This window comes from Talpa europaea (assembly GCF_964194135.1).
Source record: "Talpa europaea genome assembly, chromosome: X".
Taxonomy (NCBI): Eukaryota; Metazoa; Chordata; class Mammalia; order Eulipotyphla; family Talpidae; genus Talpa; species Talpa europaea.
Genome location: NC_140081.1, coordinates 68,105,763 through 68,119,926, shown reverse-complemented (window position 1 = coordinate 68,119,926; position 14,164 = coordinate 68,105,763). Strand labels below are relative to the sequence as shown.

General features: G+C 38.7%; 1 protein-coding gene across 1 annotated transcript in view; it reads left to right on the top strand.

The window, feature by feature from the left end:
* The window catches only part of ACSL4 (acyl-CoA synthetase long chain family member 4), a gene marked incomplete at its 3' end in the record, with an annotated part of 42,185 nt that extends 30,696 nt beyond the window's left edge, over positions 1-11,489 (top strand). Inside the window, exons 14-15 of the mRNA XM_084258248.1 lie at positions 598-755; positions 11,332-11,489. Coding sequence (XP_084114374.1) covers positions 598-755; positions 11,332-11,489 — 316 coding nt within the window. The remainder of the gene's footprint in view (positions 1-597; positions 756-11,331) is intronic.
* Between the last annotated feature and the right edge of the window lie 2,675 nt (positions 11,490-14,164).

Genomic DNA, 14,164 nt, shown 5'->3' with positions numbered 1-14,164 from the left:
ACTTGTGCTGCAGAGGCTGCAGAGCCACTTAATAGCGCGGTGCTTAATCCCTTGGGCTACCAGGGAGGCCCCCATTTATCTATTTTTGCTTTTGTTCCCTATTCTTTTGGCATAATATCCAAGAAAGTGGTGTCAGGTCCAATGCCATGAATCCTGCACTGTATTTTTATTTTTTTCTATGAGTTTTATGATTTCAGCTCTTTCATATTTAGGCCTCTATTCATATTGAGTTAATTTTTGTATGTATCATAAGAAAAGGTTGCAGTTTCATTCTTCTGCATGTGGGTATCAAGTTTTCTCAACAATATTTGTTGCAGAGACCCCTTTATTTCCCATAAAGGGGTCATGGCACATTTTGCTGAAGATCATTTGATTGTGTATGCAAGAGTTTGTATTTGGGCTCTCTATTCTCTTCCATCGATTATGTGACTGTGTTTATGCCAGTACTATGGGTCTTATACTTCTTAATGAAACTTTAACAGTAAGAGACTAAGAAAGTAAATATTTAGAATGATCTGGATTATTTAATTGAATACTTTGTGAATAATTGTTCTCAGTGTTTTAATTTCTATTTTGTTTTATTTTCTAATTTTTTAGTGACCAGTCCTATGTGATCAGTTTTGTGGTTCCTAATCAGAAAAGGCTGACACTTTTGGCACAACAGAAAGGGGTGGAAGGAACTTGGGTCGATATTTGCAATAATCCTGCCATGGAAGCAGAAATACTGAAAGAAATTAGAGAAGCTGCAAACACCAGTGAGTAATAAGCTGCTTTTTTATTGAAGTCCCTAAAAATCATCTAATATCTTTTATATTAGTCTTTAAGATATATCATTGCTTTAATCATAAAATATAGGGTCTTAAAAATCTGCTCTTAAGCATATAGTTACAATGAATTTCCATGCTGGAAGTATCCTTAGCCTTAAATTAAATGTCTTGTAGTATCTAAGGCTTTATTGCTGATTACAGCGTCTGCTAAGTCGTCATCTAGCCTCTGCTTGGAATGGTCCATCGCTGTCCTGGCAGCTCATAATGATGTGCCCTGGTGTGGATCCTTATCATTTATCATAGTGTGTACTCACTTGTGGACCCTTTCAACCTACAATTTCTGCCCTTTGCTTCTAGGAAATACCTGTTTACCTTTGCTTGCCCTTTTTTTTTTAAAAAGATTTATTTATTTATTTATACATGCATACATACATACATATATACATACATACATACATACATACATACAAGCACTGGGTACAGTCAGAAGCGTGGGAGGGTGAGAGAATTCACTAGAGCCAGAGTGGGGAGCAGAGCAGGCAGAAGGACCGAAGTACACTGCTGAGGGGAGCAGCGGGAGGCAGGGAGAAAGGAGAGGTCTGCGCACCATGTGGGACCCTCCTCCGGTGGCTGGGGAGCAGCTGGGGATAGAACCAGCACTGTAGAGGCTGCGGGCAGCTTCGCAACCCAGTGCTCAACCGCTGCGCCACTGGGGAGGCCCTGCTTGCTCTTCTTTCATAGTTTTTCCCTTCCAAGTTTTGTTTGTATTTCTATGTGGGGCTAATTTGATGTGACTGTTGGACCTCCTGCTATAATTTTATTATCTTTTTGTCCTCGCTTTCCATCTTGTTCTGTTTGTTCTAAATTGTGGCAGAGACCCTCAACATTATCGCCTCATCTGTCTGCTGAATTTCCAATTTCTATGATCAGAATTTTAATTTCCCAGAGTTCTTTTTTTTAATTAATAAATTTTATTTTTATATTCCCCATACAATTGCAATCCCCCCATTCTGACCCCAATCCCTCCCCTCCCGCCCCCCACCCCCCAAAAAGTGTCTCTGGTTCATAGTTTTTGTTGATTTTGATTTTCACTTTCTTATAGTTATTCATTTTCCTGGTCCCTTATTTAAGTTTTCTAGATCCCTGCTATGAGTGAGACCATCCGGTATTTTTCTTTTTCTTTTTGGCTTATTTCACTGAGCATGATCCCTTCCAGCGTCATCCATGTTGCTGCAAATTGCATGTGTTTATCTTTTTTGAATGCTGAGTAATATTCCATGGTATATATGTACCACATCTTCTTGATCCAGTCATCTATTTTTGGGCATTTGGGCTGTTTCCAAAGCTTAGCTATTGTAAACAGTGCTGCTATAAACATAGGGGTGCAGGTGTTCTTTGGAATTGATGTTTCTGTGTTCTTTGGGTAAATACCTAGGAGTGGAATTGCTGGATCCTGTGGAAGCTCTATGTTTAGTAGGTCCAGAAATCTCCACACAGCTCTCCATAGTGGTTGGACCAGTTTGCACTCCCACCAACAGTGCAGAAGAGTTCCTTTTTCTCCACAACCTCGCCAACATTTGTTGTTGCTATTTTTTTTAATATGTGCCATTCTCACTGGTGTAAGATGGTATCTCATGGTAGTTTTGATTTGCATTTCCCTGATTGCAAGTGATGTTGAACATTTTTTCATATGCCTGTTGGCCATTCGCATTTCCTCTTCAGAGAAGTTTCTTTTTAGTTCCTCTGTCCATTTTTTGACTGGATTATTTTCTTTGTTGTTGTTGAGTCTCATCAGCTCTTTGCAGATTTTTGTGATCAGTCCTTTATCATTAGTGTTGTGTGGAAAAATTTTCTCCCAGTTGGTGGGGTTTCTCTTTGTTTTTGTTATTGTCTCTTTTGCTGTGCAGAAGCTCTTTAATTTGATGTAGTCCCAGCTGTTGATCTTTGCCTTCACTATCACTGCTTTGGGTGATGTGTCTGTAAAGATGTCTTTGATATGCAAATCACATAGTGTTTCGCCTATATTTCCTTCTATGTATTTTATGGTTTCAGGTCTTATGTCTAGTTCTTTAATCCATTTTGAGTTGATTTTTGTGTATGGTGTGAGGTGGTGGTCAAGCTTCATTCTTTTGCATGTAGCGACCCAGTTTTCCCAGCACCATTTATTGAACAAACTTTCTTTGCTCCAATGCATAGTCTTTGCTCCTTTGTCAAAGATTAGTTGACCATAAATCTGTGGGTTTATTTCTGGATTTTCTATTCGATTCCATTGGTCTGTATGTCTGTTCTTGTTCCAATACCATGCAGTTTTGATGATTATGGCTTTGTAGTAGAGTTTGAAGTCTGGGAGTGTGATGCCTCCATTCCCTTCTTTTTTTTTCAGGAGAGCTTTGGCTATTCGGGGTTTTTTGTGATTCCATATGAATTTCATCAATAATTGTTCTATTTCTTTGAAGAATGACATTGAAATTTTGATTGGAATAGCATTGAATCTGTATATTGCTTTTGGTAGGATGGCCATTTTAATAATGTTTATTCTCCCAATCCATGAGCAGGGGATGTCTTTCCATTTCTTTGTGTCTTCTTCTATTTCTTTTAACAGTGTTTTATAGTTTTCTTTGTATAGGTCCTTTACCTCTTTTGTTAGATTTATTCCCAAATATTTGATTTTTTTTGTTTCAATAATAAAAGGGATGGTTTTTTTGATTTCTTCTTCTTCAGATTTATTGTTTGTATATAGGAAGGCTACTGACTTTTGCGTGTTGATTTTGTATCCTGCCACTTTACTGAACTGATTGATGAGTTGAATTAGTTTTTCTGTGGAGTTTTTGGGGTTCTCTATGTATATTATCATATCATCTGCAAAGAGTGATATTTTGACTTCTTCTTTTCCTATTTGTATTCCTTGGATGTCTTTCTCTTGTCTTATTGCTCTGGCTAGGACTTCCAGTATTATATTGAAAAGCAGTGGTGAAAGTGGACATCCTTGTCTTGTTCCAGATCTTAATGGAATTGCTTTCAGCTTTTCACCATTGAGAATGATACTGGCTGTTGGCTTGTCATATATGGCCTTTATGATGTTGAGGTACGTTCCTTGTATCCCAAGAATTTCAAGGGCTTTTATCATGAATGGGTGTTGCACTTTGTCGAAAGCTTTCTCAGCATCTATTGATATTATCATATGGTTTTTATATTTCTTTTTGTTGATGTGTTGGATAACGTTGATTGATTTTCGGATGTTAAACCATCCTTGTGTCCCTGGAATGAATCCTACTTGGTCGTGGTGAATTACCTTATGGATACACTGTTGGATTCTGATAGCTAAAATTTTATTGAGGATTTTTGCATCAGTGTTCATTAGGGAGATTGGCCTATAGTTTTCTTTTTTTGTGTTGTCCTTGTTCGGTTTTGGTATTAGTGTAATGTTGGCTTCATAGAACATGTTAGGTATTATACCTTCCTTCTCAATTTTTTGGAAGAGTTTGTGAAGGATAGGTACCAATTCATCTCTGAATGTTTGGTAGAATTCATTTGTAAATCCATCAGGTCCTGGGCTTTTGTTTTTGGGGAGGTTTTTGATTACCATTTCAATTTCGCTGCTTGTAATTGGTCTGTTTAGGTGTTCTATTTCTTCTTTATCTAGCTTTGGGTGATTGTAGAGTTGTAGGAATTTGTCCATCTCCTCTAGATTGTTAAACTTGTTTCCATATAACTGTTCATAGTAGTTATTAATAATTCTTTTGATTTCTGCTGTGTCCGTTGTGATTTCTCCTCTTTCATTTATTATCCTATTTATTTGTGCTTTCTCCCTTTTTGCCCTTGTGAGCCTGGCAAGGGGTTTAGCTATTTTATTTATTTTTTCGAAGAACCAGCTCTTGGTTTCGTTGATCTTTTGGATTGTTTTTTTAGTTTCGATTTCATTTATTTCTGCTTTGGTTTTTATTATTTCTTTTCTTCTACTGGTTTTGGGGCTTTTTTGTTGTTCTTTTTCTAGATCTTTGAGTTTCGAGATTAGGTTGTTTCTTTGAGTTCTTTCTTGTTTCTTGATGTGAGCATCTATTGCTATATATTTTCCTCTTATTACTGCTTTTGCTGCATCCCATACATTTAGGAAATTGGTGTCCTCCTTGTCATTCAATTCAAAGAATTTTTTAATTTCTTCTTTTATCTCCTCGTTAGTCCAGTGGACTTCCAGTAGTGTGGGTTTCAATCTCCACGAGGTAGGAGAATACCTTGCCTTCTCTTTATGGTTTATTTCTAGTTTGATGCCTTCATGGTCAGAAAAGATGGTTGGTATGATTTTAATCTTGGTGTATCTGTTGATGTTTGTCTTGTGCCCCAGTATATGATCGATCCTAGAGAATGATCCGTGTGCGCTTGAGAAAAATGTATACTCAGATTTTTTTGGGTTTAGTGTTCTATATATGTCTGTTAAGCCTAAGCACTCTAGATCCTTATTTAGAGCTTTAGTGTCTTTACTTATTTTTTGTCTTGTTGATCTATCCATTGTTGATAGTGGTGTGTTGAAGTCTCCCACTACGTATGTGTTTTCTCTGATGTCTGTTTTCAAAGATGGTAATAGTTATCTGATATATTTTGGTGCTCCTTCGTTTGGTGAATATATGTTAATGAGTGTTATTTCTTCTTGAAGTATTATCCCCTTGATCATAATGTAATGACCACTGGGGTCTCTTTTTATCTTTTTGAGTTTGAAATCTGTTTTATCTGATATGAGTATAGCTGTTCCTGCCTTCTTTTTTGGTCCATTTGCTTGTAGAATTGTTTTCCATCCTTTAACTTTGAGTCTATTTTTATCTTTTGCAGCTAAATGTGTTTCCTGGAGACAGCAAAAGGTTGGGTTTTGTTTCTTAATCCAGCCTGCAACTCTGTGTCTTTTTATTGGAGAGTTTAGTCCATTTACATTTAGAGTTAGTATTGATATGTTAGCATCTGTATTTGCCATTGTGTTTGTCTTTCCTTTGATTTTATTTATTTATTCTTTTAATAACTTTCTTTGGCCTTCTTTTGTTGTTATTCGTCCCTCTGAGGTTCTGGCTTTAGGACTCCTTGTAGTATTTTTTGGAGTGGGGGTTTAGTCGCAATGAAATTCCGGAGTTTCTGTTTGTCTGGGAAGGTCCATATTCTTTATTCAAAGAGGAAGGAGAGCTTTGCGGGATAGAGTATTCTTGGTTGGCATCTGTTTTCTTGGAGTCTGTTGACTATGTCCCTCCACTCTCTCCTTGCCCGTAGTGTTTCTTCAGAGAAGTCTGATGTCAGTCTGATTGGTTTCCCTTTGAATGTTATCTGTTTCTTCCCTCTTGTTAGTTTCATTATTTTTTCTTTGTCTTGGATTCTTGGGAGCTTTACTATTATGTGTCTTGCTGTATTTTTCCTTTCGTCATGGAAGTTTGGTGTTCTTCTTGCTTCTTGTATATCAATTTTCAGATCCTTCTTAGCGTTTGGGAAGTTCTCTTCAATTATCTCTTTGAATATTTTCTCTGTTCCTAATCTCTCTCCTCTCCTTCTGGGATTCCTATAACTCTTATATTTCCTTTCCTCATGGAGTCAGATAGTTCCCGAAGTCTTTCTTCGGTCTTTTTCCTTCGTACTTCTCCTTCCTTTTCTGTTTTAGTTCTTTTTATTTCTGTGTCTTCAAGAGTACTTATTCGTTCTTCCATTTCATCTATTCTGCTTTCACTGCTTTTCCCAGAGTTCTTTAGTGTCTCCATTAATTCTTTGATCTCCTGCATTTCTTTTACTTCCCTCTTTAGGGACTCAATTTCATTCTTCTGGTCATTAATTATTTTCCCCTTATCATTGTTTTCCTTTATGACTTCTGTCAGTTTTTTAATCACAGCAATTTTAAATTCTCTATCTGGAAGGCTCAGAAGTTCTTCCAAGTTACTGTCGTTGCAATCTGGTAGATGGTTTTCTTTTTGTGGTGTGCTATTTTGCTGAGGAGTTGCTGGGTTGCATGTTGTTTTTCTACTCCCTACTGCCTGTTTTCTAATTTGCCGTATTCCTTGTGACACTGTGTTGCTGGTACTGGCCGGCATCTTGGGCGACCTTCCCAGCTCACCACTGGCTCCTCTGGGGAACTTCTGCTGGGTTCACAAGTCTCCAGCAAGAAGGGTCCCTGCTGCAAAATGCCAGAGCCGGGGACACGCTCCCCTGCACGCCCGGTCTGCCCCAGCGGTGGGTGCTGCTCCCCTCTGGGCTGGAACTGCAGGCTAGAAGGCGCCCAGCATGGGCAAGCCTCCCAGCTTACCTCTGTCTCCTTGGTGAGCCTTCTGCTGGTTCACACAGTCTCCAGCAAGAAAGGTCCCTGCTGCAAAATGGCGATGCGGGAACGAGCTCCCCTGCACGCCCGGTCTGCCCCAGGGGTGGGTGCTGCTCCCCTCTGGGCTGGAACTGCAGGCTAGAAGGTGCCCGGTGTGGGCAAGCCTTCCAGCTTAACCTCTTGTCTCCTCGGTGAGCCTTCTGCTGGGTTCACACAGTCTCCAGCAAGAAGGGTCCCTGCTGCAAAATGCCGGTGCCGGCGACGCGCTCCCCTGCACGCCCCAGCGGTGGGTGCTGCTCCCCTCTGGGCTGGAACTGCAAGCTAGAAGGCGCCCAGCATGGGCCAGCCTCCCAGCTTACCTCTGTCTCCTTGGTGAGCCTTCTGCTGGTTCACACTGTCTCCAGCAAGAAAGGTCCCTGCTGCAAAATGGCGATGCGGGAACGAGCTCCCCTCCCAGAGTTCTTTTATGCTCTCTAGTGTCCTATTAGTAGCACTCTGTTGCCTTTTTATGAGTGTGCCCTCTTACTCCTGAGGATGTTAAAGGGGGAGTCCTTACATGAAGTTTTCTTCTGTTCTTGTCTCTGTTTCCTCCAAGTTCTACTTTGTTCTGTTGTGGATCATGGCCCCAGATGTATCTGCTGACCCTTGTCTGCGTTAATATTTGAGAGTGCGGCTGTTTAGAAAGCTTACTGAAAAGTTATTCCATTGTTACTGTCTTGGGTCATTTCATTTCTTCAAAGAGGATTTCTCTGATCTATTGCCTGGGGGATAACATCCTAGCTGCCAGTGTTCTAGTAGCCAAACAGGAAAGGGGATTGAGTGGGTGGAGAGGTCTTTTCCCTCCCTGAATCAGTCAGTCTGAGTTGAGCCTACTCCTCCCTATATTGTGTCTAGTGCCCTTGACTCCCTTTTTTTCTCTAGTTCATTTTTCCAAAATGTAAAACTGTTTCCAATCTGGTCAGCAAGAACAGGATGAGGAAGAAACTGTCCTCTGAACATGCTATGGGGGAGTGGGTAGCTTTCCTGTTTTAAGTGTACCCCTTATCTCTGTCTTCAGAGGCACAGATTCAGGAGGTCAGTTTGCTTCTTCTCAGCATCCTTGTCTGTTGGCAACTAGCTTTGAACCCTCGGCTCCCACTTGCTAGCCCACTTGCTTTTTCTTTTTTTTTTCTTTAATAGAGGCATGTTTATTTATTTGTTTGTTTGTTTGTTTGTTTTACTTATACAAGCACTGGGTACAGTCAGAAGCGCGGGAGGGTGAGAGAATTCACCAGAGCCAGAGCGGGGAGCAGAGCAGGCAGAAGGACCGAAGTACACTGCTGAGGGGAGCAGCGGGCGGCAGGAGAGGTCTGCACGCCATGTGGGACCCTCCTCTGGTGGCCGGGGAGCAGCCGGGGATCGAACCGGTGCCGCAGAGGCCGCGGGCAGCTTCGCAACCCAGCGCTCAACCGCTGCGCCACCGGGGAGGCCCCCCACTTGCTTTTTCGATGTAAACCATGTTTATTTTTCTTTATATGTGGTATTTTATAAAGTATTTTAGCCAACAGATTATTAGTTTTGGTCATTCTCTGAATGTACTAATGGCATAAGATGTGACTTCAGTCATTTTTCATTGCAAAATGTTTTGTAAAAGTGGTAATTGTGGAAGTCTGACTGGTTCAGGATCAGGCAGAAAATTAAACTCTAGGACCTTTAAGGCCCCGTAACTTTTCCTGTGCTTGGAATGAAGCATGTACTTGAACAGATCATGAACTAAACATACAATCATAACCTTTTCTGAGCCATAAAAGATATATCTTGCCAACTTTGTGATTCAAATTACAGAAATGTGTGCAGAAATGTGTAAAATAGTTTTGCTTGTATTCAGCTAAATCTGTCTCAATTCATAGATCCTTCATAGCAGGCCTCTTCTTGTCTTAAATGTAAATGTGAGATATAGGTAGTATCATAAAAATGCCAAGTAATTATTTTGGGGTGATTTGATATTACAGATGGCTAGAAAATTTGACATTTGCTGCCACCTGCAGGTGGCATTTCATAATGTTCTAGGTAATTCAGAAAAAGTGCTGCTGTGTCAAATCTTTTTTGTTTTTCTGACCTGATTTTTCTCACTTGTTGGCTATTAATAATTCTGTTTACAAGAAACTGTATGATTTCCCATTGCACCCTATTGTTTGGGTTGCTTAGTACTTTTAAGAGTCCCCAAAGTGAAGCCTTTAATGCAGTCTTTTGCTTTGAACAGGACTTTAGTTAATACAGTTTAAATATAGACAATTTCATAAATATATTCGATTTGCTTGTGTGCAACTGAATTGTTGTGCCTTCCTTGTCCCAGTTTTCTTATTGTTTCTGGAATAAGGCCTATGTAAATAGGGAAAGTAACATGAAAAATGGTTTATGAGCCAAAGCTATAGTTGAAAACTTAATTGTTTTCCTTGAGATCCAAATGCAAGCTTGGTTGCTGATGGGATTATTTCGGTAACATCTGTGTGAGTGTGAGCTACAACTGTAACCTGCCAACAAAGTAGACACAGTTAATTTGAGCAAATTGTATATATTTTTTACTACCTCATCAGGTTTTATACTTTTAGGAAGTTGGTTTCGAAAGGTGACTTTTCACACTCAGCTTTATATTTTTCTCTCATTTTAATAAGCAGCTCACCCTTTCAACCAAGCATTCATAGAATTTCAACTAGTATTAGAACAGAAACTCCCATAAATTTGAGTTATTTGTGTTTGTCACTGAAACCCAGTTGTTTCTAAAGTGAATTGGGTTGTTTAGCAGTAGTTTTACAACATGCAAGTATTTGTTCCTTTGATACTGCTGTTTCAAATAATCACACACACAAGGTAAAGCTCACCTGTAGATTAACACAACTGTTAATGGGCCTTCAGAGTTTTAAGGGTGACCTTGTACTAATAAATATGGAATGTAGTTTATTGAATTTAAAGCTATTAGGTACTGTATTACTTGCTTGTATGGCCTTATTTTGCCTTATATTTCTTAAATTTTTCAACATGTATTGAATTGTCTAACTCACTGTATCAATCCTTATATAGTTTAAAGCATGAAATCCATAATCCCCATATTTATTTATTTTTTTTATATTTAAATGGGAGTTTTGTTAGGGAAAGGGACAGACGAGTAAAAGACACTTGCATAGACACAAGCAGGCAGGAAGAGCTGTACCCCAAAAGGGACAGGTTTGCTAAGAGAGACTTGCATGGTTGCAGGAGGGCTGCCTTGAGGAGAACTGCCTCCACTGAGGGAGGCCAGTGAAGAGAAGTCCCGGCATGGTACAGGTCATGAGCAGACAGGAAGCTGCTGCCCCCATTTTTATCTTTTTTTTAAAGAATTTATTTATTATGCATACAAGAGCTGGGGTGTAGGCCAGAGATGCGGGGGCATGAGAGGATTCACCAGAGACAGAGTGGGGAGCAGAACAGGCCCATCTACTGAAATATACTTGCTGAGGGGAGCAGCGGGCGAGACAGCAGAGGTCTGCTGTGCCATGTGGGCCATGTCCCTGGCCAGGGATCAAACTCATGCTGCAATGGCTGCAGATAACTTCATAGTGCTGTGTCTTAACCCCTTGCGCCACCAGGGAGGCCCCCAGTTTTGATTTTGATTTTAATATATAATAAAGTTTATTAAAAGCAGTCGTCTGGAGGCTTAATTTTTTGTAGCGTGCATTAATAAATATATATTTATTGAGGGCTCTCTCAATGTAGCCCCATGGATGGTCAGGAAAGAAACAAAGACCCTGCTTTCTTTCAAAAACTGAGCTTACATTCTAGTAGGCGAGGTAAATATATAATATATTGGGTGGTGATAAATATTTTAAAGAAAACATAATATAAGAGGATCTAGAGAAACAGAGATGTTTGCTGAGTGTTCAGGGAACTTCCCCTCTGAGGAGGTGCACGTGAGCAGAGTCGCCTGGATGAAGTAAGGAAGTGAGTCTTGCAGCTACAGAGGGAAAGAAGCACAACCAGTACAAGGACCCTGAAGAGGAGGGTGTCTCCATATATATATTAGCATAAAAACCAGAGACCAAAATTGTACAAATGAAACAATGTACATATACTTTGAGAAATACATGAAATTATATGATAGTGGTATTAACATATTAAAGAAGTTTGCTCATCACCTGTGTCATTCAGAGTCATCTTGCAAAATTCATGTTTGATTGTTTCTTTGTCTCCCATTCTCCTGCATTTTCCCAACCCTCCCCACTCTACCCACTCCTTTCCCCTCTCTCTTCCACCTCCTCCTCATTTCAGTGAAATTGGAGCGGTTTGAAATCCCAATCAAGGTTCGCCTCAGCCCAGAGCCATGGACCCCAGAAACCGGTCTGGTAACTGATGCTTTCAAACTGAAAAGGAAGGAACTGAAGAACCATTACCTCAAAGACATCGAGCGAATGTATGGGGGCAAATGAAATGCAGTTGGCTGATATACAGCTGTGTAGGAGGTGGCCGGGTGGTTTCTCAGTTCTAGGATTTTAAGCCTTTGTTGAACTGTCTGCTAGAATGTAAGGCAAATCATTCTAAAGACACAGTAATAAAACCAAAAGTGATTAAATAGTTGTTGAGTCTTGCATAGATCTAGTGAAACTGAAATTGAAAAATTTATTGCCCTTTAGCTGTCTTATTAATTTTAGTGGAAATTCTGTTTTTAAAAATTAGTCTAGCATATACTAGTTTTCTTAAAAATATATGTAATGTTGAACAAAATAAACTAAAGTTGGAGTAGAATGTAGTTTCAGGAAATTTATAGCTTCCAATGTCTACTGTCTTCCTAGTTGAGAAGAAGCTTAAATATTAAGCATGACAAAAAAATCTGTATTAACACTACTCAAAGCAGAAGTGCTAGAGGGCCTGAAAATTTCTCTTCCAACCCTTTTTCTTGAAGGGAAAAGTCAATCAATATAATAGATTCAAATAATAACCTTGGAACCCATTTTAAGATTCCTTATGTTGCCTAAGTTAGGTGGAGAATCGCTGTACTATTGTGAATAATTATGGTGCCTGGAGTAAGAAGGAAGCAACGTATACACACCAAAAAATACCTAGTAATGTGTTTAAAGGGAAATTGAGCTACTTCAAACTTGCAGGTCTAAAATCAGTAAGTAATTATCTGACTTACGAGGAAAGTACATTTTTCAAAATGCTGAAAATCGCCTTTCTACGTGTGTTCAAAGTAAAAGACTTGACACCACGAGTAAAGTGATGGAAAGTCATTCAGATTTGCACAGCAAGCGTCATCTCTGTTAGGAAAGATGGTGAAATCATAGGCATGCGGAATCACGTTCCTTGCATAACCCTTGAGCCTGAGGGACTGATTTAAATGCTGTATTTATCATTGACCACAGGGACTGATTTTAAAAATGTACTTGTTTCAAATTACACTTGCAATTAAAGACCTGTTTGTGGTTGCTGGTTTGATTCCTGGTTAGTAGTTTGTGTTTCAGAAAGCCTCTCATTTTGCTTTAATTTCAGCAAAGCGGGTTATGATAAGACTTCCACAATTGATCTTGTCTGAATCTAGAGTGATTAACTTGAATGAATTTTGGGAAGCTACAGGGAAAAACTCACTGTTGCCACTTTGGTTTCTGTGTGTGAAGAGTTTAGAAACTGGAAATGCTGGATTTGGGAGAAGGGAAGTTACTCAATAAGGAACTGAAACCTGTGCAGTAACTAGAGAGTGTGGGTTTCTTTTTAAAATTTTAATTAAAATCTGGGATTACAGATCCCTGAGAGATAGTCACACTTCAACCATAGTTACTGTAAAAAAAAAAAGCAAAAATTCTTAATACTGTTATTCTTTGCACTTTTTTCTTAATCATTTTATATATACATATATAAATATGTCGCTTACATATATATATGTTGCTTACATTGCTTTGTACAGATGTGGGCCACCACCGCAATAAAATTCATTCTTTTTGCTCTCAAATATTTATAAAGAGAATATTTAAATGTTATGTATATGGTGGTAAAAAGGAAAAAAATTCATCTGGTATTATAAGCAAGAATGAAGGTCTTTGTAATGTTTCCTGTTCACTGTTCTGCAATGTAAAATTCAAGTAAGTTCTCCCTGAAGAGATGTGTGTGTAAGTATCCTCATTCTTCCCAACTTGCCTTTGAAGAGTGCAAATTCATTATTAAATAGACTACTACTATGACTACTTCTACTGTCTGGCCCACTCTTGATCTCTTAAAGATGGTTTCCTTAGCATTTTTCAATATGTGACTTCTTTTCCTTTTGGAATGATTTTAAATGTGTGAGTGCATGCATACTCAGATATTTGCACCCCCACCTCCCTCACCCCATCTCCCAAAAGCTAGAACACTGCCAACTAAACTGTTGTATAGGTCCTTTAGAAACATGTCATTAACACTTAAGGTTGGGTGCTGCTAATTCTTCGTGAAAATCCAAATATTGTTAAGGGACCAGGGAGATGCCACTACCCCTGATTTTTCATCTAAAAATATACATGTTTATGTAAACAGATCTTTCCATATTCATAGTAACTTTTAAAATATTTCAACCTAAAGATTTTGATCCTACATTTTTATACCTGTTTAAATTGTTCACTGTTATTATGATGTCAGCCATCAAAGATGTACTTTTAAAATTTACTACATTTATGCACATTTCTAAGTCAGACACTTGTGATTTTTTTTCTTTGATTACATGAAAGTATCTTGCTTCCTTGATCTTTGCATTCATTTTTTTCTAGAGTGGAGGTATAATTGTATAATTATGCAATTGTTTTTCTAGAGTGGAGGTATAATAATGGCTTTTCAGAGGTGATATGAGATTACTCAAAGTCAGACATTGAAAGTACTGTTTCTTTGGTCATAGAGGTTGATTAATAATGCTGTATCTTCCAGATAACATGATAAATGTTTCTAAGATAACACAATGAGAACAGGTTAAAGATTGTGTGCTATTTGATAGAAATATTTTGATTTTCAAATGTAGTTGCAAATTAGAATGTATTAATATTTGTACTTTCTGTTGAAATGCACGATTGCAGAATTGTTACTTAGATTTTTGTGTTTATTGATGAAAAGCTTTGTTTGTTCTTATTTTTAAGTTTGCACTCAA